Source organism: Centruroides sculpturatus, unplaced genomic scaffold, assembly GCF_000671375.1.
Source record: "Centruroides sculpturatus isolate CEXI.00-Female unplaced genomic scaffold, Cexi_2.0 scaffold837, whole genome shotgun sequence".
Lineage (NCBI taxonomy): Eukaryota > Metazoa > Arthropoda > Arachnida > Scorpiones > Buthidae > Centruroides > Centruroides sculpturatus.
In genome coordinates this window covers 103,279-122,587 of record NW_019385028.1, presented here as the reverse complement: position 1 = coordinate 122,587, position 19,309 = coordinate 103,279, and the positions used below count along the sequence as shown (strand labels likewise).

The window sequence follows — 19,309 nt, the reverse complement described above, 5'->3', positions numbered from 1 at the left end:
TGTAGTGTTTTACCACGATAATCTCAAATTTCATAAGTTTTTTCCACGGAAAAAAATGAACTTACTTTCGGAACAACCCAATAGAATAAAGATACCATGCAAAATTGAAATATGAACCATTATAGTAAGTGATGAATTAGAGTCAGTATTACTTTTTAAAAAATATTCAGATATATTTGGGTTTTATCATTGATTGTAGCAATCTGCTTCTCACTATGCATAATTAAATTTTGTAGCTTTAAACTGTGTTCTATTGAAGTGAAATTACTTGGAGATCTGAAAACTGAAAAATAAATTTTCCAAACAACCCCAGTTGATTCGGATAATCAACGCTCTACTGTATTTGTTTTTAATATCTTGAATGACATTAAGGTTATTTTGGACACATGTTATCTTGCTGATCAAACCCACACAACATAACAAATATCAAAGTTGAAAAATTTCTTCACTTTCAGTGTTAGGCTCTTGGGAATCCGCACTGGATTTGATGCTCTCATATTTTCACATGCAATCATCCTCAGTGTCAATTGAAACCTTGGAAATGCAGCATTTTTTGAAAGAGTGCACACAAGGTTTTCCTGCAATTTTTATCCAAGTACTTATGACACTATAACAGACTGATCAGATTGGGCTGATTTAATTTCTTAAATATTTACTATTATGAATATTGGTCTAATAAAATTATTAAAATGACATAATAGAATTAGTGACAGAGAAATAAGATGCATGGCACTAGATGTTGCTAAGTGTGACATATTACATCAAATCTAAGATACACTCTATATTAAGAAACCAAAAACAGTGTCTTACATTCAAGTAAATACATATATCATAATAAAATTGTTTAGTTAAATCAATTTTAAGACTCAATAGTGAATACAATATTGAGTTTTTGGAATCAATTTGACTACAACTGCAAAAATACCAAGGATGTTGACTTTATGATCACAGTATCCAAAATAAGAACATTATGATATTCCTAGCTTATCAGCTAATGTAAAATTCCAATATAAATTCTAAAGGTTTATTTAATTCCTCAATGATCATTAAATACTCTTCTATTATCATTGACAAAATAATATGGAAGTCATCTTGCTTTTCTATTAACTATCAATCTATTAACGTAAAGCAATTAAGTTAATAGCGAGGTTGAGGCCAAAGTTTTAAATGCAAAAACGTGTACGTCTGACGTTCAGTACTGCTTTCCTGTAAGCCTAGAAGTTTGACAATGGTGTTTGGATAGCCAAAGGAATCATGCTCGACATTCCAAAACACCATTGTCAAACTTCTAGGCTTACAGGAAAGCAGCGCTGAATGTCCAACGTACAAATTTTCACATTTAAAACTTCAGCCTCAACCTCACTAATAAGAGACTTTTCATTAATGTCCAAGATTGGTTCAATGAAAATGAAAAACAACAATAACTTGATGATTTAACTGTTAGATAGATATTAAATGTTAGTACAACCTACATAAAACATCTAAATCAATAGTTAAAGTTTTAGAAGATTTTAACTAGCTTTTTCATTTGAAATATTAATTTTACATAAATGTACTGGTACATTATAGTACACTTTTATTTTTGTGTTTTTTTTGGTTAAAATCTTAATTCTTTTGTCTTTACCTTTTTTTACTCTTTACAATTTTACTTTGCTAATTTATTTAATTACTATAGTTTCTCATGGAATGACAGTTTTTTTAATATTTTCTATCTCAAATTCTACTATTAGAGATATTTGCTGATAATTCTATAAAAAATTGAGATAATACAACTATTATATAATTATTTAAAATATTTTTAAAATGAATAAATCTTTTAAATATAATAAACATCAAAATACAATGTAAAAAAACTTTTTCTTACAATTAGCAGCATTATTTCTTTCCTTCAGCAAAAACAAATATATATCTTTCTTCTTCATCTATATTAAGAAAACAAAAATTTATTAATTGAAATACTATATCAAATATATATACTTTATATATTCGATTATATATCTATACTAATATTGTAAAGAGGTAAAGTTTGTTTGAATGTAGGAGGTAATCTCCGAAACTACTCATCCGATTTCAAAAATTCTTTCACCAATATTTAGAACGGACCTTCAGGATGGACTTAGGCTAAATATTATTCCGTTAAACATTCATATAAATTAAAAGATATCATCTAGATAAGCATTATATTTTTGGTTTACGGCAAGACGCATACATATACGAGATAGGTAACCGTGCAGCACAGTTGGCGTGATATGCAGTGCACGTGTCCGGACTTGTGCTGAACATTGCCACAAACTGAATTCCACGCAGGAAAAACTGCAGGCACAGCTAGTATACTTTAAAATTCAGTTAAATATCTCAACCAGATTTTAAACAATGGTAAGTACAAATCAATTAGGTAAGGAACAAAAAAGAACCAAGAGTTAAATAGTGTGCTGTGAGTGAGATGAAGAAAAAGAATCTATACCTAAATCATATATCACTATTTAATTTAATATTTTAGTGAAGTGTGAATAAAGCATGGCTTGAAATTTTGCACTCCTTCATGGCTTGTGTCCTAGGCAGTTGCCTAGTTTGCTGAAATGATAGTGTCAGCTCTGCCTCTTATACATAAGCTACCATGCCCAATTTCATCTCATCATTATCCCATCCTAAGATAGTACAAAATATACACATACATAGGATATTTTCTATTTTTTTTTTATATTCAGGTGGTCTCAAAACATGGAGATATGCAAATCACTTGGTCAAATTTGACATGATTCCAATACTTTCCCTTGTTATGTATACATAACAGCTGGGAAAGTAAAATAAATATGAGTATAAGCACTTTAAACTTAGGACCAAATTACAAAAACAAATGTAAATTGCAAAGATATTAAAATTAACAACTTTTTGGCATCAAAATTAATTTTTTTTTCTTGCATAAAATTTCATAAATATAAAGACTATTTCCTCATTTTGTTCTAATTAGTTTTAAATGTTTTTACATTTATCAAATATGGATAAGCTAGTTGTTTTACTGTAACTTTAACTTCAGACTCTTCTCTAACTGCACTTAAATAACAACCAAACCTTGACAAAAACCTTTAATATGCAGGCCATTTTTATTAACTTTTCAAATGTTTTCGGCCATTTGAATGACGACCTTCAGGAATAAAAAAAAATCAACGATTCAGATTTTTATAAAAAAAATTTGTTTTCGAAGGAAAGGGAGACACCTAATGCCTCCCTCTAGTCCAAATTTATTAGTACATTATAATTATTATTTCCAAATTATAGCCCAATGTTATATGGCTGTTGGAGGGTTATTGTTAACAATTTCTTCATTTCTTTGAACAGATTAAAAACTTAATTTTAGTAAGTAAAACTATATTTATGGGATGCACCTTAATTGTATAGCATGTAAAAAGACTAACAAAACAAACTTATATTTATGTCTATTTTGTTATTCATGATGACAAATTGTCTTTTAGGTCTTATGTGTAAACAGATGGTATAACAAACCAGACTTATGAACATCTGTTTTGTTATCCATCTTGGCACTTTTCCATGTAAGTCTAGCATGTAAGTATAGGGGATAACAAAATAGAGCTATTGCCATCTATTCTGTTATTTAATTTGATACTTTTCAAAATACAAACACCAAAAATTCTATACTTTTTTTTTCATTAAATCCCCAAAGGAAAATCTTTTCCCATGCGTTCCTACTAGAGCAAACAATTTAAAAAAATTTACTCCTGTAATTACAGTTACTCAATGAAAGCAGCATTATGCATGCATCAGTGGACCTTGTGTCATATGATGCACACAATGGTTGAAACCTTGTCATGTTACTCATGAATAACAAGGCAGAAGAGTGCTGATAAATTAACAAAGGATAAAGATATTTCACTTACAATAAGAATCAATAAATAGTTTCAAGTCAATAGTTTCTGTAATAGTAATTCAGTAACAATTGCAAGAAATATAAACTGAAACATGACAGAAGGAAAATATTAAATTATGGATCTGTAAGTGATTATTTTAATCATTTCCAGATGATTTGATCCAAAACAACTAGATCAGTTCCAGATCAAATCAATTGAAGTAAATATTTCAATATAATCATTTCCCTACATAGTAAAAATCTATCATAATGTTAAAGATTTCAATTAAATTATTTTCTAACATATTTAAAATAATATGTAAAAGTACTTTGTATGTACAGTAAAATATCTTAAGGATGTACAATTTTATACTATATATTAATTTAAAATTATATTACCACTTGAATAAAAATAACATTTATAAATAATATTCACTCAAAATTTGTTAAAATTCTACACTAAAATGTTACACAGTAGTATTTTAAATTTTTTTAACATACAATAAGATATACTAAAATATTTAAAAGTAAGGATTTTCTTGGGATGTTTTAAAAGATAAATTTATTACAATAAAAAGTATTTAGATTTCAAAGTCTAACAAAAAAAAATCTCATTTGTTGATATTTGTTTTAATTCAGCAAACTCTTATTACTTTTAATGAAAAATGAAAAAATTATATACATTAATTGTTTCAAAATTGTTTAACAAGTAAATTACAACATAACTCTGAATAATTATTTAACATTCAAAAAACTAAAAAAACTTATCTTTTGAACTTTTTACAAGAAGTTGATTTTGTTTTGATAAAATACAATCAATTTATTTCATAAAAGCCTGGAGGTTGGAGGTCACATTAGTTACATAACATTCATTGAAAACGGAATATTTAAGAAAGACAGAATATCAAAATTAGTAACTACAAAAAATTTAATGTCTTAAAAACTAAAGAAATATTACACACTAATTCTTGATATATAGAAGACCAAACAGTAAACGTCTTTTTTCAATATATAATTTATTTAGTAGGTTAAATGACATGAGTCATTTAGCCAATTACCTGATATATTTAAACTAGTATTAAATGTGCTCTAGATAATGAAATGCATCAATGAATCACTTCTAAATCACACCTAAAATAAATATTAATAATTGTCAAAATTAACGGCTTATGACAATTTTTATATATTGCTTTGACTAATAATTAATTTAACAAATTTGGTAATGCAGACAAGCAACGATCGTCCATTTTAATATTAACAAATGAATAATGCTTATTTACTAAATTTACATAAATATCTAATAAGAAAATTTGACTCGGGATTAAAATCTACAACTTTTGCAAATTAAAAAGATACGTTATCAGTCATGTTATTTGAACTATGCGAGCAAAACCTCTACCAAACAATGTATTTCGAATTATCATATAATCTTTACGATTATTATTGTTGATGGAATTTATTTTACTTATAGCCATTCCAAGAACCACATATATTTTTATACCTATTAGGAGATACACACACACACAAATGAATATCTATATTTGATTACAACTGACAATTATTCATATTAATAACACCACTAATAATCACTAACTTTACAGGAAAATTTGATATAATAAACTAGAATCTCAACTAGAGCAGTAATCATTGAGATATTAGCAATTGTGTACATAATAAAAATCCATAAAAAGTATTTTAAATATAAACATATTTTCAAATTATTACATCATATGTTTTTCAATTTCAATGATGTTTATATTTCAGAAAATATTAAATGTAGTAAATATTCAGTATCAAATTTAAAATTTATGTCATTATTATTTCAAAACTAATGAAAACTGTAAAATTATGAAACAATTATACAAATTGTTTCCAAATAAAAATGAAAAATTTATAATAAATTAAAATTAACTTCTAATTATATATAAACTAAATTACTCAAAACATTTCTGAAATATTAAAATAATTATTTCCATTTTATAAAAAACAGAAAAACAAACCTCAATAAACTTACAAGTTTTTAGATAAAATCTTCACTAATTTCAATATAATAAAATACGTTTGAAAAATAAAAGTCATTGTCAAAGCACTTATCTATGTTTGCAATATAAAGTGAAGGGGTGTCGTGATAGATTAACAATTTTTTCCTAAGTCGCTTTTTCAAAACATCTGATACTTTCAAGGATCACAGTAACACATCCCATTCTATTCAACCCACTCAGTTTCCCTCGCTTACAAATTAGGAATGCAAATTCACAATTATAAAGCTACACACACACAAAAAAGGTTAATCATCGTATAAAATACATCGAAAATTTTTGCCATTAACTAATTTACAGGTCAATAAAAATTACGTAAGAGTTCATCAAGCCTATTTTTTTTTTAATAATGAAAGTTAAGCCTAAAATTAAGTGTCATTATTTTCAAAATAAACTGCGAAGTAAAATACTTACAATTAAATAAAAAATAGTAAATGTCGTTAAGTATAATGAAACGATTCCGTTAGTACAAAATACACAAAAGATATAAACGGCTAACGAAACTGCAGTAAATTTTATCAATCACCATCTGACGATCCGTCGACCATTAAGCAGATCCGCAGCAATTTTTTTTTTAATTTCTTGAGCAAATTTCTAACAGCGATATTCTAAATTTTAGATTAAATAATATTATCTTTAATATATTAATATATATTTTAATAATATTTCGATATTAATTGGGCGTATCGAATATTATTTTAGTATTTTTTCGAATGCGGTTCAGTGATCCGATCGTCTGGTTAGAGTTAATATGGCCACAGTCTCGTGTCCTTGTAAGACTAGAAATGTTTGTCGGAATTTTGATTATAAGGCCGTGTAAAAGTGAAAATAGAACGGTTTTATTTATTAGGAAAGCTTAAAGTTTATATATATTTATTTGATTGAATAAATACTTTGGAAGTTTCGAGTCAAAATGTATATTGTGTGTGGTAATTCCATTAAGCCTAATCTACTGTAGTGTTTTTGAAATGAATTAAATATTTGGGGATAGTTTTTTTTTTAAATAAAAATGTCTCCGGTTGGAGAAAAAACTCACGAGAGGATAATTACTCATCCTCCTCATTATTACCAAGAATTGCCTTCTCAGCAAGAAGAACGATTGGAGAAACTGTTTAAGCAACTCGATGTGGATGGAGACGGGAGGATCAATATAAAAGATTTAACCAAATCCTTCCAGAAATTAGGCGTCCCGTACGATTCAAATCATGTCCAGGTAAGGTTCATTTCGATTTAAAGTAACCCCTATATATATAAGTTAACAAAATACGCCATAGAAGGAGATTAATTGATATTAGATCTGCAGTTACAATACATAATACGGTAATAGATAGATAGAAATTTAAAAACCCCATTTTAAAGATCTGGTGAGTGTAAATATTCCTAATATATGAAGATTATTGATTTAACTTGGAAACGACACAGTTTTGACTGATGTGTTTGGAGAGTTGTGTGTTTACTTCGGTACGGCTTTCTGTGTGAAAGGTAAACTTGTACCTTTAATTTTGTGTTGGGTCAAATTTCTTAGTAAAAATAATAAATGAAAGAACATTCAGAATTTGTGAATTGTAATTGTAATACTAATTAAAAACTTTATTTTTATATGAAATATTGAATTGCATTTTTAAAATTTAGTTATTTAAATTTTAAAAATGCAGTCCAATATTTGTTGCTTGTTAACAGAAAGTAAATTTTAAGAATACTTTGATGGTATATATATATATACCATCAAAGTATTCTTAATAATAATAATAATATATATATATTTTAATTGAACTGCACAGTTTTAGTTTAAAATTTCAACTATTTTTATTAAAATAAATTTTGTATGGATATTTATAGAGCTGTTAAGAATTAAATGACAGAATTAGAATAAAGTAAGATTGTATTTCTTAACTTTTGTTTTTAAATATAGAACATTAATGTCTCTTACTATTATAGTATAGAACATTTAATGTTTGACCTTGATTAGTTAAAGAACAATTGATTATCAAGAGTATTTTCAGATTATCTCAGGATTTTATCAAAACTTTAATTTTTTTTCCCAGTTACTAGCAGAGCCGTAACTGGGGAAAATACATTGGCAATGGGGCAAATTCGAGGATGTGAGGTGTGAAAGGCACCAAGCACCCCCCATGCCTCATAAACAGTCTCTTATTGCTCTCAGAGCAGAAAAAGGCCTATTCTACAGAACTGCAATCATCTGAAAAAAATAATAATGATAAATTAAAAATTTATACAAGTAAACAATTTTGTAATGTGCAAAGTTTTGAGAATAAGGACACTATACCCATAACTCCCAAACCATTTTTCTGAAAATTTTTGGAAACATTTCCTTGAGAAATGTCAGAAGTTTTGAACAAAAGACATAGGCCTCATAACCATTTGAGCTGTGGACTAAAAACTAATGCATTGCCAAGTGTGTCAAAACATTGCTGTAGCTCTGGTTAAGAGAGGACATTTGTAGTGTTTACAATTTATTCTTTTTATCTACTAAATACATACCTATAATGATTTTATAGTTTATGCAAATCTTTAGTTCTAAGTAAAATTGTCTTATTTTTGCATTCCATTCTATAACACACCCATTACAATTTCATGACAAATTATCTTAACAAGTTCAAATTAACAAATCTAATATTTAAAAGACCAAAGGGTTCTTAATCTATGCATTTAATATAACCAAAAAGTTAAAATTAAGATTATTAAATTGCGTTATTGCAAGTAAATGAAGAATAATAAATAGTAGAGCTTTGTTTAATGTAGTGACTACCACAGCAGTTGCCTACAGTAAGTGATTCCAGTTGCCTAGGTTGTGATAATCATTTGTCCATATGGGAAGAGATGCCAAAACAATGCCAAAAGATGTCAAATCTACATTTCAGTACTGTACTCAAGATTTCAGTGTTGAATATTAATTAATTAATAGTAATTATCAGTTATAATTTTCTTAATTTACTTTTTTGATAATTTGATAAAAATATAATAAATGTTATTAAGATTGCTTGAAATTCTTTAAAATCAAAATTTTTCAAACTTTTTAAAGATCAAATGTAAATATATTTGAAAACAACAAAAAATTCTAGGGCAAGAATACAGAGAATGAAATTTCAGGAATAATCTAGGACCACTGTTTGGCATTCTTTAGTGATAAGTATAAATTTTGCTGAAGAGAACTAATCACACAGGGAACACACCAGTAATTGATTTTGCCAATTTTATTAAGGAAATGCATTTCAGGCATTCTGCCTCTATCCAGTCTATTGCAGATCTATTTAATTAAACAATAAATGCTAAATAATTCTAATATATAGTACTGAATAAATAATATATTAAAAAGTTTAAATACAGTAAATTACCTTTGAATGTTTTTTAAAATTATATTAGTGACTATTGGATGAATCAACTTTGTATTCATAGCCTAATTTTATTTCTTAGTTTATGATATGAATACAAGGTTGATTCATGCAGTGGTCACTAATTTAATTTTAAAAAACAGTCAAAGTTAATTTACTGCATTTAAACTTTTTAATGTGAGTATTATTTACTTTCTTGGCCGTTATGCAGAGAAAAAAAATGGTGATGCGGCAAAAAATGATCCCCCTCCCAAGATTTTTATATTTTGGACTTGGAACGCCTTGAAACATTGAGAAATGCAAAAAAATTTGGGGTAATTTCTGTATGTATGGATGTTAGTATGTGTGTGTGGCATGAAGCTTAATAACACCTGTGCTTTTTGTCAAAAATTTCTGAAATTTTGCAGGGAGATTTGTTTATTAAGGGGATTGAGGCTTTTAAATATTGGTGATTAAAGGTTGAGGGGGTGGGAAGATAAAGGTGGTCACACATATCTCCAGTAAGGTCAGATTTTACTCCTTGTTTGCATTTATAATTTTTTATAAAACACATCCCTACTCTTGAAATTAAGATTTTTGCCATTTTAGAATAGTTTGAAATATAACAACTTTCTAAAATAAAATATGACATCAGTTGGCACCACCAAAATTTTAAATGCTACCAGGAAAGTAGAGCAACTTGTTGCGGGTTTATTCAGTATGGTGTATTAGAATTATGTAGCATTTATTGTTCAATTAAGTAGATCTGTAATAACAGACTGAAGAGGAGCAGAAAGCTTGAAATGCATTTTCTTGTATAATAATGTTGGCAAAGTCAATTACTGGTGCATTCCCTCTGTGATAAGTATAAATTTTGCTGAAGAAAACTAATCACTAAAGAATCCATCAAGAAAACAAGTAACAATTAACCATTTGGTATGTAAAGAAGATGGGATTTTCAAGCTTGGAAGTGCAGTCAAGTAAAGCTGTATCTACCAGGGCTATGAAGTGACTGTCCTCTTGTCTTAGCAATGTCTCTATAGTATACATAATATATGCTTTTGTTTTCATCATGTAAACTTAGGTAACTGTTAATTTTTTTACACTTGTACTGTAGCTAGTAGGCCTAGTGTTGGCTGGAAAAGAGAAAAATATCAGTTGCAATTGTTTTAATTAGCCCCAATGATTTATTTCTGGCTATGAGACTGCAGTCAAGTCATACAGCTTTAAAAGCTTAAAAAATGAACTGATATACAGAAAGTATAATTATGGTATGTTAAATTTATTCAGTTGATATGATGCAATAATTTTTTGGTCTGCAATTTGAAAGAATTGTAGACCTATAAATTCCCACTCTGTCTGTCTTTCCTTAATATCAAGAATGGAGTTAGATAGATGAAAGCTAAGATCAGATATGGAAAGATTAGGGATCCCTTGATTAACTATATATGAACTTCTGATGCAAATCAAAAGTCACATTATTTCAATTGAAAAATTTTCCCCTGAAAGGTGTTAGTTAGATTACTAACAGAAAAGTATGATGTACAGGGGAAAGACACTACTAATTTGAGGTGGAGAGCATATATTTTAAATTAAAAAAATTATTAAAATATGATTAAAAATTTCAGCCTGATATTGTGACAATGTCACAATAAATAATTGCTTGTTCTATATTCATTTATTTAAAAAGGGAAAAGTATAAACAGAAAACTGTCTGAGAAACTTTATAAATATCTAAATACAATCCAGATATTTCAATATTATATACTTTTTGTATCAAGAATTTTCTCAAGATTTTATACCAAATGAAATAATGTAACATGGTAGTTTCGATCAGTTATTTATTAACTGATGCATAATTTAAAAATTTTACAAAATGATGAAATATTGATCTTTTAGCTAGTTTTTACCATTTAGTTAAAGAATGAAAAATAAGAACTATCTTCTATTTTAAATTAGTCACTGAAAAAATTAAGTTAGCTGTATGTATTAAATTGTCATTAAATCAAAGAAATTAAATTTTTATGCAGTATATTTTAATCTTATAAAATTAACAATATAGATGAATATTTTGAAAAATATGAATTTTTTTTTTTTTAATTTCAGAGGTTTTTTGAAAAGTCTGACTTGGCAAAGAGTGGACATGTAGATTTTGCAGAGTTTGTTCATTATGTTATTGAACATGAGAAACGACTGATGGTAGTTTTTAAAAGTCTTGATGAAAATAAAGATGGTAAGTTACGAATTTACTTTTTCAATGAAAAATTAATATAATACATTTAAAACAAATAAGACCATTCATGTTTTTAATATCTTCACATGTAAAATAGATCTTGGATATATCTGGATTATACGTAATAAATTGTTATAATTTAGTTAAGATCAATAATTATCATATTTAATAGTATTAAATTATCTAATGGTGAATAATAACTGTTGATCTAAACTTGGTAGTTCTGGAATTTTATTATACAGTATTTTCCAACATACTTAATACCCTTTGTTGTTTATAATTATTTGGATTACATTTATGAATTATTTAGAAAATAATTTTCATGTTAACTCCTAAATGAAATATTGGAATAAGTCCAAGTTTTATTTAGGAATTAACTGCTATGACATAGACTGATATATCTGGATAATTTCAGTTCTGGTTTTGTCATAATTATGTTGTTTATTAACAAATTAAGAAACTTCAGTTTTGCTGATAAAGAAAATATTTAGAATAATAATAATTTATACTCTAATTACAAGCATTTAAAATTTTCTATTAGTAGTTGCTTGTATAAAATAATTTTCCAAATTTAAAAAAAAATTAAGTAAAATATATATAAAAAAATCAATAATGAGTTGTGTAACTTTTCTAGCAAAATAAATTTAAAATTGTATGTGGTATTTTCTGTTATATTTTATTTTTTAAAAATTTTATGTTAATGATTATTGTAAATGGTAAAAAAATTAAATTTGATAGTAGAGATGAATTTTATAAAAAACTTGTAAATACTAGTAATGAGTAAAATCTTCATTAAGTCCAACTCTAAGTATAACCACCCTCTATCTCCCCACTCACTCAATCTTTAACCAATAAAATTTAATAGCATTGATCCCCTAATATATAAACTTGCAAAATTTCAAAAATTTTTGACAAAAGGCATGGCCATTATTAAACTTTAAAGTGGGTGAACAAGATCATGCCACACAAATAAACATCTATACATACAGAAAAACCCCCAAATTTTTTTTGCATTTCTCTATATTTGAAGGCCCTGAGTCCAAAAATTAAAAATCTTGGGGTGGTCATTTTTTGACCAGTTTCACCATACTTTCTCTGCTATATATAACAACTGGGAAATGTAAAAATTGTTTTTAATTTTTTTACATAATACTACACACACACACACATATATATATATATACATAATAATTAAAAAGTTATATTGAATTATATATTTATTAAAAATTATGAAATGAAGACTATTATAGAATATATTATTTAAATGTCCATAGGTACCCTAAAAATAGTTCTGTAATTAAAAACTGTTGATAAAACATTTTTAATAGTCCTTTACATATTTAGAAGTTCAAAAAGTTAATGCTGTTGATTTCTTTAATTGTGGTGCTATAATATATAATGTAAGGAAGAATAAAAAAAAAAGTGTTTTACATACATACATTATTTATATATATAATATTTTTTAATAGTGTTATAATGTTTAATAATGTTTTTTATAAAACACTTTTTTTTTATTCTTCCTTACATAATTATATTAATGTGTAAACTACAAAACAGAAAACATTTTTTGAGTAAAATATATTTCAGAAAAATACAGTCAAATTTTATATAATTATGAAATATATAAAATTGTTTCCAAGTTTATGTATAAAGTATAAAAATGAGTTTTTCTTTGTATTACATAAATCATATTGTTTTAGAATTAACAAGTAATAATATACTTAGTTGTATCTATTTTTATACTGACGTTTTGTACTGAAAAAGAAAACGTGACTTTTCCTTATTGATTTTTATATATATATATATTTTAATAATTGACTGAAACTTTATGAAACATTTTTATAAATAGATTGGTTAAGAATTGTGTATTATTAGGAGCATATTTTCAGAAAAGTTTTTTAAATTATAAAAAAGCTTTATTTGCAAATTTTAAATTTTAAATAAATTTTTTGTGTAACTTATTTTATATTTTAAATTAATTTTTATATTACTATTAATTCATAGTAATTAATGTAAAAATTAGTTGAATTAATAGTAATATAAAAATTAATTATTAGATTAAGTTGTTATAGAATTTAGTGAGAACAATGCAAATATTAAAAAATAATTAACATCACTATTTATAATTACGAACTGTTATCCTTAATGTACTGTACAGTAATACCTTGACTTACGCTACCCCGACTTATGCGAACCCGGTATGTGATTTTCAAATCTCGTCGATTCATCTTTTGTTTGAGCTCCACACAACTCTTGATTACTCACCTCCCCCCCACACTATTGTTCAGCTTACATGTTCGGACGTGTCGCATGGAATCGACACACAACTACAATTTATTTCTGTGTTTGTTATATCTACAGAGCCTTGAGAGACACTATGTGGTGATTTCTTGTAACCGTGAACGAATCAAAAGACAAGATAAGATTAACGAGAACATTTATTAGCTTACATACATCCGACTTGGATTTTAGACAAATTGCGAAATTATACCCCGACTTACGCGAATTCGACTTCCATGGTTATTGCTCTGTCCCACCTATCGTGTAAGTTCGGGGCATTACTGTATTTTAAATAGAAGTTATTTTTAATATAACTGTAGGTTACAGAACTAAATAATAATTATAAATAAGAAATTATTTACTTTTTTCTAAGCATTATTATAATTAATTTTATAGCCACTTAAAGATTTAAATTTCATATGAAAAATATTAGTAATAGAAAAGTATGTGATTTATTCAAAATTAAGTAATTAGCTTTGTAAAAACAGTCTTGAAAAGAATCTAAAATAAGATATATCTAGTAATTATAGTGACATTCCATTAACCTGGATCATTGGGACTGATGTGGTGCCAGGTTATCAATTATACTGACTTATTGGACAATGCAATTTTTTCATGGTTTTTTTTATTTCCTGGACAAAATTTTACATAGCTTTACGTGTAAAACTCTCAATTTGTATTCCGTGTCACTCCCAACCTGTATTCCTCTGTTATCCATTCTTGTTATCGTTATTGTTTTTTCTGCTGATTATTCCTTATAAAACACCGTCACGGGATGCCCATGGATCTCAACCCTTTTCTTTTCATTCCTTTTCTTTTTTCACCCCCACCCCATCTTCCCCCTTTTTCCATAACACAGGTCATACCAAAGAGTGATACCTGTCTTACTGCTACTACTACTACATGTAAAACTAAAAATTGGCCTTTTATGATTGTTTAACACACCATTTCAATTTTTTCAGATTATTCCTACCTCGGTTGGTTTGAAACAAAAAAAAACACTAATCTTACTTTGTGCACTTTTATCTCTATCTACTCTATATTCAATTTCTATATATGTATATTCTATATATTTTACATATTAAAAGCAAATGTTCATTACTTATAAAACTGAAACTAACACTTTACAAAGAAGTGCTATAAATAAAGACTCAACTGCTGGGATGAAATATAACCAAATCAATCAAATACTTTATCCATATTTAATGAAAAATTATGTTTAAATTGATTTGATTTTAATTAATTAATTTTGATTCTACTTTTAATTTTAGTTTCAGTTTGTTTTGTTATAAAAGTTATATTTAAATTTAAATTAAATATTTTAAAATTTAATTATTATTTTAAGTTTTAATTAACTGGCTACCTAGTTATGTATAAATACAGATGAATAGGGAGGATTATCAGTGCACTAAGTAAAGATGAGCTGGACATGATGGCTTATTAGGTTTGCTGGCATACCTGATGCTGTGTTAATGGAATTCCACTGTACATATTTTTATTAAAACTTGAAATATATTTATAAATATAATAAATTTATTTTTAATATAATAATAGAAATTATATATATTCAATCTATTAAACTGTTGAATAATGTCTAATAATTCCTACATTATAAGAAAAATTAATCAAAATGAATATTGAATTTAGAATATGTAATACAGTCATTTTAAATGTTTCATTAAATTGATTATAATTTACCTAAGTAAAAAGCATTGAAAGTAAATTCATTCTGCATTTAATTACCTGTTGTTTTATTCTTACCTGTATCTGTCTGCATCCTAATTTAAACAAAAATGAAACAAGAGTGAACATTTTTGACAGTTTATATATTATCTGAAATATGATCTATTGCAGTTTGAAACATGGACTATTTTTTGTCCTGTAGACCAGATTTATAAAATTTATTACTAACATCAATAATATAATAAATAATACTAACTATATTATTATTATTATTACTGTTTTAAGATAAATTTTCTATGAAATTGTACAAAGTACATTTTTGAACAATATTGTAATTCTAGATTTTAAAATTTATTATTTGGATTATCTGTTTGACAGATAAAGTTAACTTTTATTTTTAAATGTATTGTTTTCTCCTTCATTTTAAAAGTTATTATTTATTAAAAAAGATTATTTTAAAGAATAATATCTGTTTATAAATATACAATATCCAATTATTAATATAATGTAAAATATACATAGTAAAGAAAGCATCTAATGGCATTGCCAAGAAGTAAGATATATTATGTATAAACAATTATGCTACTTTTTTTTATTGTATTTGCTGTTAGAAATATGATTTTGAGAATCTAATAATGAATATGCATTTTTAAAAATTTTTAGTTACTGACACAAAGTTAAAAATACCATCTTCTAGTGTTAATTTACTTTAGTAAACTTATAGAGGTTAACAAGTATACAAAGAAAATTTAATAGATAAAAATTAGAAATTAAATCTTTATCTTTTATTATTTAAATCTTTTGTTGTATAAGATATAACACAAATGTAATGAAATTGTTGAGTTTAGAATGACTAAAAATTCAACATACTAATTACAAATAATTTCAAGTAAAACTGAAGTAAATAATTTTAAGTTTTCATTTTATTTTATATAATTTTTCATCTAGAAATGACAGAAATACAGAAATTTATACCTTTTCAATAGTCTGGCAGTGATTAAAATATTTCTGAATGCTAAGATATGTATATTTTTTTACATATACGGGTATCTCTTGTACAACATGGTTTGAAAATTGGGGATATCCCCCACACAACACAACTTCTGGTTTCTCTCTAATGCAGTTTTGGAAATCCTCCATACAAGTTTTCACAATTTTTAAGTGTAAACCTAATTATTCAATATTTTGTTTATTCAAGTAAGCACACATGTCTCAAATTTGCCCATGGATTTTATATATAGTACTTTGAAATTTTCAATTTGTTCTGTTTGTGTTTTTCATAAGGCTTGCTTTAATGAAAACTGATAGTGCAAGTTTTTTCTTCCTTGCATTAACTTTCCTATCAACCAGGTGTCGTAATTGTTTCAGACTTTAGCCTTAAGATTGTCACTGGTTTTTCTTCTTATAGATTAATGTTCATAATTAGAAAAGTTTATTTAAACATGTTTAGGTAAGTGTTATTAAACATTTTTTAATCATAGGTAAATAATCATTTGTAAAAATGATAAATGAAATAAAGCAGTATCTTGATACTTGAATTGTTCCCAATTGGAACAATTTGGTATTTGAGCACAAATTCTGAAAAAAAAAAAAAAAAAAGTCAGTACTCGACTGAACAAACGTGAACTGCTAGAACAAATTTTCAATTACAGTAGAGCATCATTTATCCGAATCAATTGGGGATTGGTGTTGTTCGGATAACTTATTTTTCGGATAACCGATTATGTACGAAAAAATATATTAACCTATCCCGTGTTGAAATTTTTCTCCGTTGCATGTCACTTTGCGTTGAATTTTCGTCGATCTTAAGCCTATGTAAACTTTTTAAAAAAATAATCGTGGCTATTGTATCATTAAAAATTATTTCTTTTTTTTTTTACAAACAAAATAAATATATTGAAAAATACAAAAACAAAAAAAAAATTATACTTTAGAAGTTAATCTAGTATCAAAAACGTTTGATTCAGCCGGACACAGTCCTCAGAAAAACACCACACAAAACTGCCAGTGCTGCCAGCTAAAAAACACACATCAACAAAAAAAAATATTGGAGTAGCCCAAGATATAGCTAAAGATTACAGTGCCATAGCACTAGCAAAAATTTAAATTTGCCAACTGGAATTCTTTCGGATAAATGATGCTCTACTGTAATATATTTTTATTTTGCCATCCATAGAAAATTATGATAAAAATAAAAGAATGAAGATGCTGATATTTCTGATCATGATCAACAAAAAAGCTCAGAAGATGACAATACTTTGAAAAAAGAAAACATTCTGGTTTAACTAAAATATTAACAGTAGCTTTTAATTGTGCTTGTTAGTTATTGATTGGAAAAAAATTATCCATTTCTTTAATAAACCTATTTCTCTTAATAATGGGAAAGAATAGTATAAATGTAAAAATATTTATTTTAATATTAAGCTATTTTTAATATATTCACTTGTTATCATATCAAATATATACAGAGTGCATCTGTGTGTATGCACACACAATCTTGGTATCCAGCCATTGTTCATTTGACACATTCAGTAATCCAAAACTAGTTGACTTGGGTATTACTGGCACTATTTCCAAGTTCTAGACAAGCTTTCCACTAGTTCCAACTCCAGTTCTTACTAAATTTTAACACTTTCCAACTAAATATGGCATGTTGCTGAGCTTGGACATGATTTTAAAGATTATTAAGTTTGTCATCTTATGCTGCTGAATTAAGGTACAAAAAAGGTATCTTATAATATAATACTACATAGATATAAAATCAGTTCCTTGAAATTTCCTACTAAAAATACACTACCACCCACTAATTTTAATGGAAATCCACCAACTTGGCAAGCTTGGCATGCTGATTACCAGCAATGGCAACATGCTCAGATGTTTTGATCAGTAGTTCAACTTGTATTTTGCTGTCATTAACAGTTGATTCTGCACCGTCAAATTGTTTCTGTCATTGAATTCATCTAGCAATCTCCTTAATCCAACATTGTCCCCATATTTGTTGGATTGCTAAGATTGTACTGTATGTGTGTGTTTGTCCTAGGTCAGGGGTGGCGAACCTATGGCACGCGTGCCCAAAGTAGAACGCAAGGGGAAATTATCTGGCACGTAATGTATCATACGATTTCTGTCTTCAATCATCTTTTCGATTTATCACCTGATCATCCTTTTTTCAATCAGCTTTTTTACATTTATTCTAATTAAAGCGTATTCGTTTAATTTTTTTTAAATATCATTATTTGAAGTCTGAAACTTTGGCATGCATAAACATCTTTAAAGCTAAATATGCTTACAGTATGGCATGCGAACACAAAAAGATTTGCCATCCCTGTCCTAGGTTGTGGTAGGTTAGTTTAGTTAGTGATTAAGTTAATGTTTAAAAAATAAAAATTTGGGTCTTGCATGTTTGTCTTTTGTCTCGTCTAGTTTGTCATTATGTTTGTTAGTTTTTTCGCACTGTCTGTCTAACTGTTAAGTAGTATTAAGATTTGCACTCACGTTCAGTTTCATTAGGACTATGGCCTTGCAGCCTAAAAACTGCACACCAACATCAATATAGAGGGTACTGTAGCCATATGTATGCTGTTCAGAGGAATCCTACCTTTCTTTATCTATCTATCTCCTCTCCCTCCTTCTTCTCCTCCTTTCCCTTACCCTCTTTTCTGCTGGCTAAACACCTCATGTACGGCTGAAGTCTTTATTGTATTTGTGCATGTGTGTGCATGTGTGTTTGTACATACAGCACATACATAAGTGATAAGACAATAAACAATAATATTTCTACACTTATTAGTGTTTTACAAGTTTATATCAATTAATTTAAATTTTAAAAATATTATTTTCAAACATTTTTATTATATTTATTAAATATCATCAAGAA

General features: G+C 26.8%; 2 protein-coding genes across 2 annotated transcripts in view; one reads left to right on the top strand and one right to left on the bottom strand.

Annotated features, from left to right (window-relative positions):
• The window catches only part of LOC111633641 (protein FAM102A-like), a 43,702-nt gene extending 37,240 nt beyond the window's left edge, over positions 1–6,462 (bottom strand). Inside the window, exons 1-2 of the mRNA XM_023378246.1 lie at positions 6,319–6,462; positions 1,865–1,922 (exon numbers count right to left, since the gene is read on the bottom strand). The gene's annotated coding sequence lies outside the window, so the exon portion shown is untranslated. The remainder of the gene's footprint in view (positions 1–1,864; positions 1,923–6,318) is intronic.
• A 69-nt stretch (positions 6,463–6,531) lies between these two features.
• Positions 6,532–19,309, top strand: part of LOC111633640 (calcium-binding mitochondrial carrier protein SCaMC-3-like) — an 88,615-nt gene continuing 75,837 nt past the window's right edge. Inside the window, exons 1-2 of the mRNA XM_023378245.1 lie at positions 6,532–7,117; positions 11,343–11,469. Of these exons, the coding sequence (XP_023234013.1) occupies positions 6,914–7,117; positions 11,343–11,469 (331 nt within the window). The 5' untranslated portion in view covers positions 6,532–6,913. The remainder of the gene's footprint in view (positions 7,118–11,342; positions 11,470–19,309) is intronic.